The sequence below is a fragment of the Oncorhynchus tshawytscha genome, linkage group LG04, assembly GCF_018296145.1.
Source record: "Oncorhynchus tshawytscha isolate Ot180627B linkage group LG04, Otsh_v2.0, whole genome shotgun sequence".
NCBI lineage: Eukaryota > Metazoa > Chordata > Actinopteri > Salmoniformes > Salmonidae > Oncorhynchus > Oncorhynchus tshawytscha.
The window spans coordinates 73933322-73943979 of record NC_056432.1 but is presented as its reverse complement, the minus strand read 5'-3'; the positions used below and the strand labels follow the sequence as shown (position 1 = coordinate 73943979).

The window sequence follows — 10658 nt, the reverse complement described above, 5'->3', positions numbered from 1 at the left end:
CAGTTGATATATAGCTGATGATTCTAGGGATAGTTGCTGATATATAGGATGGGGTAACAGTTGATATATAGCTGATGATTCTTAGGGATGGGGGTAACAGTTGATATATAGCTGATGATTCTTGAGAAGATATATATTGAGATAACAGTTGATATATAGCTGATGATTCTTAGGGATGGGGGTAACAGTTGATATATAGCTGATGATTCTTAGGGATGGGGATACACCGTTGATATATAGCTGATGATTCTTAGGATAACCGTTGATATAGCTGATGATTCTTAGGATGGGGTAACAGTTGATATATAGCTGATGATTCTTAGGGATGGGGGATAACAGTTGATATATAGCTGATGATTCTTAGGGATGGGGATAACAGTTGATATATAGCTGATGATTCTTAGGGATGGGGGTAACAGTTGATATATAGCTGATGATTCTTAGGGATGGGGGATAACGTTGATATATAGCTGATGATTCTTAGGGATGGGGGTAACAGTTGATATATAGCTGATGATTCTTAGGGATGGGGGATAACCAGTTGATATATAGCTGATGATTCTTAGGGATGGGGGTAACAGTTGATATATAGCTGATGATTCTTAGGGATGGGGGATAACCGTTGATATATAGCTGATGATTCTTAGGGATGGGGTAACAGTTGATATATAGCTGATGATTCTTAGGGATGGGGGGATAACAGTTGATATATAGCTGATGATTCTTAGGATGGGGTAACAGTTGATATATAGCTGATGATTCTTAAGGGATAGCTGGGGATAACCCGTTGATATATAGCTGATGATTCTTAGGGATGGGGGTAACAGTTGATATATAGCTGATGATTCTTAGGGATGGGAGATAACCGTTGATATATAGCTGATGATTCTTAGGGATGGGGTAACAGTTGATATATAGCTGATGATTCTTAGGGATGGGGGATAACAGTTGATATATAGCTGATGATTCTTAGGGATGGGGGTAACAGTTGATATATAGCTGATGATTCTTAGGGATGGGATAACAGTTGATATATAGCTGATGATTCTTAGGGATGGGGGGTAACAGTTGATATATAGCTGATGATTCTTAGGGATGGGGATAACAGTTGATATATAGCTGATGATTCTTAGGGATGGGGGTAACAGTTGATATATAGCTGATGATTCTTAGGGATGGGGGTAACAGTTGATATATAGCTGATGATTCTTAGGGATGGGGTAACAGTTGATATATAGCTGATGATTCTTAGGGATGGGGATAACAGTTGATATATAGCTGATGATTCTTAGGGATGGGGGTAACAGTTGATATATAGCTGATGATTCTTAGGGATGGGGGTAACCGTTGATATATAGCTGATGATTCTTAGGGATGGGGGTAACAGTTGATATATAGCTGATGATTCTTAGGGATGGGGTAACAGTTGATATATAGCTGATGATTCTTAGGGATGGGGTAACAGTTGATATATAGCTGATGATTCTTAGGGATGGGGTAACAGTTGATATATAGCTGATGATTCTTAGGGATGGGGTAACAGTTGATATATAGCTGATGATTCTTAGGGATGGGGGTAACAGTTGATATATAGCTGATGATTCTTAGGGATGGGGGTAACAGTTGATATATAGCTGATGATTCTTAGGATGGGGGTAACAGTTGATATATAGCTGATGATTCTTAGGGATGGGGAGGTAACAGTTGATATATAGCTGATGATTCTTAGGGATGGGGGTAACAGTTGATATATAGCTGATGATTCTTAGGGATGGGGTAACAGTTGATATATAGCTGATGATTCTTAGGGATGGGGGTAACAGTTGATATATAGCTGATGATTCTTAGGGATGGGGTAACAGTTGATATATAGCTGATGATTCTTAGGGATGGGGTAACAGTTGATATATAGCTGATGATTCTTAGGGATGGGGTAACAGTTGATATATAGCTGATGATTCTTAGGGATGGGGTAACAGTTGATATATAGCTGATGATTCTTAGGGATGGGATATATAGCTGATGATTCTTGATATATAGCTGATGATTCTTAGGGATGGGGTAACAGTTGATATATAGCTGATGATTCTTAGGGATGGGGGTAACAGTTGATATATAGCTGATGATTCTTAGGGATGGGGGTAACAGTTGATATATAGCTGATGATTCTTAGGGATGGGGATAACAGTTGATATATAGCTGATGATTCTTAGGGATGGGGGTAACAGTTGATATATAGCTGATGATTCTTAGGGATGGGGGTAACAGTTGATATATAGCTGATGATTCTTAGGGATGGGGTAACAGTTGATATATAGCTGATGATTCTTAGGGATGGGGGTAACAGTTGATATATAGCTGATGATTCTTAGGGATGGGGTAACAGTTGATATATAGCTGATGATTCTTAGGGATAGGGGGGGGTAACAGTTGATATATAGCTGATGATTCTTAGGGATGGGGTAACAGTTGATATATAGCTGATGATTCTTAGGGATGGGGATAACCGTTGATATATAGCTGATGATTCTTAGGGATGGGGTAACAGTTGATATATAGCTGATGATTCTTAGGGATGGGGTAACAGTTGATATATAGCTGATGATTCTTAGGGATGGGGTAACAGTTGATATATAGCTGATGATTCTTAGGGATGGGGGGATAAGTTGATATATAGCTGATGATTCTTAGGGATGGGGGTAACAGTTGATATATAGCTGATGATTCTTAGGGATGGGGTAACAGTTGATATATAGCTGATGATTCTTAGGGATGGGGTAACAGTTGATATATAGCTGATGATTCTTAGGGATGGGGTAACAGTTGATATATAGCTGATGATTCTTAGGGATGGGTAACAGTTGATATATAGCTGATGATTCTTAGGGATGGGGTAGTTATAGCTGATGATTCTTAGGGATGGGGTAACAGTTGATATATAGCTGATGATTCTTAGGGATGGGGGTAACAGTTGATATATAGCTGATGATTCTTAGGGATGGGGGATAACCGTTGATATATAGCTGATGATTCTTAGGGATGGGGGTAACAGTTGATATATAGCTGATGATTCTTAGGGATGGGGGTAACAGTTGATATATAGCTGATGATTCTTAGGGATGGGGTAACAGTTGATATATAGCTGATGATTCTTAGGGATGGGGGTAACAGTTGATATATAGCTGATGATTCTTAGGGATGGGGGATAACAGTTGATATATAGCTGATGATTCTTAGGGATGGGGTTACAGTTGATATATAGCTGATGATTCTTAGGATGGGGATAACCGTTGATATATAGCTGATGATTCTTAGGATGGGGGTAACAGTTGATATATAGCTGATGATTCTTAGGGATGGGGTAACAGTTGATATATAGCTGATGATTCTTAGGGATGGGGGATAACCGTTGATATATAGCTGATGATTCTTAGGGATGGGGATAACCGTTGATATATAGCTGATGATTCTTAGGGATGGGGGTAACAGTTGATATATAGCTGATGATTCTTAGGGATGGGGGTAACAGTTGATATATAGCTGATGATTCTTAGGGATGGGGATAACCGTTGATATATAGCTGATGATTCTTAGGGATGGGGATAACCGTTGATATATAGCTGATGATTCTTAGGGATGGGGGATAACCGTTGATATATAGCTGATGATTCTTAGGGATGGGGATAACGTTGATATATAGCTGATGATTCTTAGGGATGGGGATAACCGTTGATATATAGCTGATGATTCTTAGGGATGGGGGATAACCGTTGATATATAGCTGATGATTCTTAGGGATGGGGGTAACAGTTGATATATAGCTGATGATTCTTAGGGATGGGGGATAACCATTGATATATAGCTGATGATTCTTAGGGATGGGGGTAACAGTTGATATATAGCTGATGATTCTTAGGGATGGGGGATAACCGTTGATATATAGCTGATGATTCTTAGGGATGGGGTAACAGTTGATATATAGCTGATGATTCTTAGGGATGGGGATAACCGTTGATATATAGCTGATGATTCTTAGGGATGGGGGTAACAGTTGATATATAGCTGATGATTCTTAGGGATGGGGTAACAGTTGATATATAGCTGATGATTCTTAGGGATGGGGGTAACAGTTGATATATAGCTGATGATTCTTAGGGATGGGGGATAACCGTTGATATATAGCTGATGATTCTTAGGGATGGGGGTAATGATTCTTAGGGTTGATATATAGCTGATGATTCTTAGGGATGGGGATAACCGTTGATATATAGCTGATGATTCTTAGGGATGGGGATAACAGTTGATATATAGCTGATGATTCTTAGGGATGGGGGTAACAGTTGATATATAGCTGATGATTCTTAGGGATGGGGATAACAGTTGATATATAGCTGATGATTCTTAGGGATGGGGGATAACAGTTGATATATAGCTGATGATTCTTAGGGATGGGGGTAACAGTTGATATATAGCTGATGATTCTTAGGGATGGGGTAACAGTTGATATATAGCTGATGATTCTTAGGGATGGGGGTAACTGTTTATATATAGCTGATGATTCTTAGGGATGGGGTAACAGTTGATATATAGCTGATGATTCTTAGGGATGGGGTAACAGTTGATATATAGCTGATGATTCTTAGGGATGGGGGTAACAGTTGATATATAGCTGATGATTCTTAGGGATGGGGTAACAGTTGATATATAGCTGATGATTCTTAGGGATGGGGTAACAGTTGATATATAGCTGATGATTCTTAGGGATGGGGGTAACAGTTGATATATAGCTGATGATTCTTAGGGATGGGGTAACAGTTGATATATAGCTGATGATTCTTAGGGATGGGGTTACAGTTGATATATAGCTGATGATTCTTAGGGATGGGGGTAACCGTTGATATATAGCTGATGATTCTTAGGGATGGGGTTACAGTTGATATATAGCTGATGATTCTTAGGGATGGGGTTACAGTTGATATATAGCTGATGATTCTTAGGGATGGGGGGTAACCGTTGATATATAGCTGATGATTCTTAGGGATGGGGTAACAGTTGATATATAGCTGATGATTCTTAGGGATGGGGGTAACAGTTGATATATAGCTGATGATTCTTAGGGATGGGGTAACAGTTGATATATAGCTGATGATTCTTAGGGATGGGGATAACCGCTGATATATAGCTGATGATTCTTAGGGATGGGGGTAACAGTTGATATATAGCTGATGATTCTTAGGGATGGGGGTAACAGTTGATATATAGCTGATGATTCTTAGGGATGGGGTTACAGTTGATATATAGCTGATGATTCTTAGGGATGGGGGTAACCGTTGATATATAGCTGATGATTCTTAGGGATGGGGTAACAGTTGATATATAGCTGATGATTCTTAGGGATGGGGGTAACAGTTGATATATAGCTGATGATTCTTAGGGATGGGGGTAACCGTTGATATATAGCTGATGATTCTTAGGGATGGGGGTAACAGTTGATATATAGCTGATGAATCTTAGGGATAAGGGTAACAGTTGATATATAGCTGATGATTCTTATTGATGGGGGTAACAACTGGAATACAGAATATCAAGGCTTTTAATTGAATTGATGAAAAAGTATCATTCTTGATTTGTGTTAATGAATAAATGATTATTTAACCCCATACACAGCTAAATGTGGTTAAGAAATATAAAGGGAAGATCTTAAAATGAATTCATTTGAACGGACTCCCTAATGTCTCGATAATACTCTGAATTTAATCTACACATGATTTGACTGTCAATGTTCCTCTCACTCCATCTACCAATAATATACCACATATATAAATACCCATATATCATATGACCCATATAAAGCAGATGCTGACTTGTCCATCAGACACTGGGCCATTAAATATATGATTTCACAACAGACAGTTGCACAACATGTGGCCAGTTGTAGGTAAGAGAAGAGGAATCCCCAAGCAGCAGGGCTGGTACTGTTGCTGTGGTGTATGGACAGGTCTGGCTGAATACCTGCGTGTCTATCTGTCTTAATGTGTGTCAAACTGTCAGAGCTCAGAGGACTCACTCGCCATCTCCTCGCTCTAAACCAGATAGTCAAACCCTCTCCTCTCTTTGCCCTCTGTCTCTTTGACCTGCCTTGACTTTTGACACCTATGTGCCACATCAGGAAATGAACGGTGTATGAATGCCGCCACTGCTGCACCAATGCAAAGCTACCAGTCGCTGCTGTGTGGAAAATATCTTCACTTTTTCCACAAATACCAAACCAGGCTACGTATCCTCTCCTTTCACTCTCTCCTCTTTCTCTCTTTTCTCTCTCCCCTCTCTCTTCTCTCCCTCTCTTTTCTATTTCTTCTCTTTCTCCCTCTCTCTCTTTCTCACCCTCCTTTTCGTTCCACAGGTACTGTAGTTAACCAGATGCAGCTTCAGTTAGCGTGATATGGGGGTTAGAAGTTGATTTACTTTACGGCTGTGGTTTTTACAGGCTCCCCGCTGGTCCTCCCGCTGAGCCACGCTGGACCCGGTGTGAGCTGAAAACAGCTTTGGCACCACTGTAACAGTCAGGCCTCTGTTGGAGGCATCTCCAACATGCCCCACCACCAGAGAGCGAGAGAGAAAATAACTTATTTATTTAATATCAGGCCTAGCTAGCTCTGCCTGGCAGAGTAATTACCTACAGCACTGTGCTTGAGTGCCTCTCTGGGGTCAACAACATGTGTTGTAACAATGGGTTCGTTTTATACAGGCCCATTTACTACGCTCGCAAACCCACAATAATAGGCCAGAGGAAATGTACTCAAGCTCCATTAAGAGGTGGAAGAAATGAAGAAACGCAATAGAGAAATGGTGCTCGCTAGGCCATTCAATAAATGGAGGATGATATTTATAGGAGTCGACATGTTGTGGTGGTAAAGACTAAATATCTTGGACGCTGTCAAAGGTCATGTCTGACGGTAATGACACACGGCAGTGAATGGAATAGTTTCTCCTCGCTTTCTGGTTGTTGACGGTGGTTTTGTCATTCCAAAGCTGTGAGTTTAACCTCTGGGTCTTGCCAGTGTATGTATGAGTTTTTCCCTCTATCTCTCCACTGTGATATGCTGAAGCTGAACTTTTCTGTGTTCAGAGTGGTCAGTAAGTGAGCTGGGCAACATCGCCCTCTGCTGGTAAACATTTGTATTTTCTCACAGTCCAAATGCATTCAGGAACACAATTTAGATTTGCTTTCTTGATAATATATGACAATTAATGTGTCCTCAAAAACTTTTGGTCAATTGAAGTTGAAGAAAGCCTTGCTTAAGGTTTAGTAGCCTATAATAATAAACCCTCTGGACTGTGTTGTTCAGCTGTAGTGAACCTGTATCCTCTCTCTTTGTGTTTCCAGTGAATGAGATCATCGGCAGAGACATGTCCCAGTCCCCTGGTGGCGGTGCCCAGTCGTAGCGCTTTCCGTGGCCAGGCCTCCACACACCCAGCTGGGCATAGCAGTGTCCTCACCAGCCCCAACACCACCACCTCCACCACAGGACTTTACCTGCCTCTAGGCAGGACAGACTGGGCTGAGATTCCCCTTTACACTTCATGGCCCTACCAGTCCACAAAAAGACCCTCCAGACACACATGAACAAACCTTTCATATACCCACATGGCAGCAAAAAAGCTCAGATTCACCCACCTACACATGTATACATCAGATTATAAACAGGAGAACACCACAGGGTGGTGACAAACTAGGATTATTGGGGTCAGTGAGTGGCAGAAAGACGAGGAACATGTTCTCTGTTCAGTTGACTTCGGGTTCATTTTTAGCATTAGTTCTCAGTCCTGGGCTCAGATACCCAGAGGTGATCACTGGTTTAGATAGTGATCACCTCCTAAACGGTTTCTATGCAGCTAAACTCTCTGTTCAGGGTGTTTGGTTGGAGTATGTAATATACCCTCTCAAGTCACAATGTTGTCCCTAACAGTGTAGTGTTCAGTGAGGAAAAATAGGATCCCTCAGTAGGAATAAAGAAGGGTTGAATACTGTACTCATGATTTTCTCACCAGCATAGACCTCGACAGTACAAACACCCGGTTGGTTGAGCACCCCCTGGGAGTGTAGAGGTAGTACTGCAGCCCCACTGTGACACCCCATCACCCTTGTCCTTCTTGTCGTCTCTGGTCTCTGGGTGCCTGGGAGCCCCTTCTCTTCTTCTCTGGTGCTGGACTGGGATCTATAATATGCAACATTCCACACTTCTAGTGACCTTCCAGCCATGTAGATATAGTGCCTTCAGAAAGTGTTCACACCCCTTGACTTTTTCCACATTTTGTTGTGGTACAGCATGAATTTCAAATATATTAAATGTAGACGTTTTTGTCGCTGGCCTACACGCAATAACCAATAATGTCAAAGTGGACTTGTGTTTTCAGAATTGTTTATAAATTCATAAAAAATAAAAAGCTGAAATGTCTTGAGTCAATAAGTATTCAACCCCTTTGTTAGGACAAACCTAAATAAGTTCAGGAGTAAAAATGTGCTGAACAAGTCACATAAGTTGCATGGACTCTCTGTGTGCAATAATAGTGTTCAACATGATTTTTGAATGACTATCTCATCTCTGTACCCCACCCATAAAATGATCTGTCAAGCAGTGAATTTCAAACACAGATTCAACCACAAAGACCAGGGAGTTTTTCCAATGCCTCGCAAAGGGCACCTATTGGTAAATAGGTTTTTAAAAAAGCAGATATTGAGCATATCCCTTTGAGCATGGAGAAGTTATTAATTATATTTTAGATGGTGTATCAATACACCCAGTCACTACAAAGATACAGGCGTCCTTCCTAACTCAGTTGCCAGAGAGGAAGGAAACGGCTTAGGGATTTCACCATGAGGCCAATGGTCACTTTAAAACAGTTACAGAATTTAATGTCTGTGATAGGAGAAAACAGGATGAATCAACAACATTGTAGTTACTCCACAATACTAACCTAATTGACAGAGTGATAAGAAGGAAGCCTGTACAGAATACAAATATTCCAAAACATGCATCCTGTTTGCAACAAGGCACTAAAGTAATACACAAAAACATTTGGCAAAGCGATTAACTTTTTGTTCTGAGTACAAAGTGTTATGTACTCTCCATGTGTTCAAGCATAGTGATGGCTGCATCATGTTATGTGTATGCTTGTAATCGATAAGGACTGGAGATATTTTTAAATTAAACAATAAGCAGAATGGAGCACAGGCAAAATTCTAGAGGGAAATTTGGTTCATTCTGCTTTCCACCAGACACTGGGAGGTGAATTCACTTTTCAGCAGGACAATAACTTAAAACACAAGGCCTAATCTACACTGAAGTTGCTTACCAAGAAGACAGTGGATGTTCCTGATTGGCCAAATTACAATTTTGACTTAAATCTGCTTGAAAATCTATGGCAAGACCTGAAAATGGTTGTCTACCTATGATCAACATCCAATTTGACAGAGCTTGAAGAATTTAATGGGCAAATGTTTCACAATCCAGGTGTGCAAAGCTCTTAGAGACTTACCCAGAAAGACTCACAGCTCTAATCACTGCTTAAGGTGCTTCTATAAAGTATTGACTCAGGGGTGTGAATACTTATGTAAATGAGATTTCTGTATTTCATTTTCAATAAATTAGCAAACATTTATAAAAACATGTTTTTACTGTCATTATGGGTTATTGTGTGTAGATGGTTGAGATGTAAAAAAATATATATTTAATCAATTGTACCACAACAAAAGGTGGAATAAGTCCAAGGGTATGAATACCTTCTGAAGCCACTGTATCTGTGTATTATTACTACTCTCCTCCTGACTCCCCAAACCTCCTCTTTAGGTTGAACAAATGCCTTTATAAGCCTTGTTAAATAGCAGCTTTGAATGATAGGATGGTAAACACTTTTGTTGTTTGTTTGCACAGCTGACTCTTCATGCAGAGTATGACTTTGATTTTTATAGAAATTAGATGGATTTCTGAGTTTGTGATATGGAGAGCTTGATATTCGATGAATATAATGTTTTATGCGATGGATAGATGAACACTGGTTTTCTCCAGACCGAGGTAGCCCATTAAGACAAGTAAATATATATATATTTGTAACTGTAAGTAGACTCGTTGGAGTTTAATTAAAGGTGGTGTTTGAATTATCCACAGAGCAAGACGGACCTGTGTTCCTCTGAGCTCTGTCATGCAATAACTAAAGTGCGTCTGAAATGGCACCTTATTCCCTGTATAGTGCACTACTTTTGGCCAGCATACTGGTCAAAAGTAGGGCACTATACAGGGAATCGGGTGTAAGTGTGGATGCACACTAACTGTCTTGATGTCCTGGGCCCAGTTTTTCAAAACTTTTAATCTGGATAAGAATGATCCGGATCCTGTAATCCTTTTTTGCAATCAGGATCAGATTGATCTGGCTGTTTTTGGGCCAGTTTTTCAGAAAATAATCAGACAGGATCATTCTGATCCACAACATGAAGATCACAGAATCCAGATTGTCAGTGCTTTCAACAGGCCTACACCTTTCCATCTAGTGGACAGGTTATGGTACTACTACACTGTCATAGGGAAACAGAGATGAGTAAACTACATGAATAAAGGTAACTATATGACAAATAATAGAGCCAGCATATCACCTATAGG

At 40.2% G+C, this 10658-nt stretch overlaps 1 protein-coding gene across 1 annotated transcript in view; it reads left to right on the top strand.

Moving 5' to 3' along the window:
* The window catches only part of LOC112249368 (nuclear factor of activated T-cells, cytoplasmic 3-like), an 84152-nt gene extending 76706 nt beyond the window's left edge, over positions 1-7446 (top strand). The window contains exon 9 of the mRNA XM_042320194.1: positions 7388-7446. Within this exon, the coding sequence (XP_042176128.1) occupies positions 7388-7446 (59 nt within the window). The remainder of the gene's footprint in view (positions 1-7387) is intronic.
* Positions 7447-10658: the final 3212 nt, after the last annotated feature.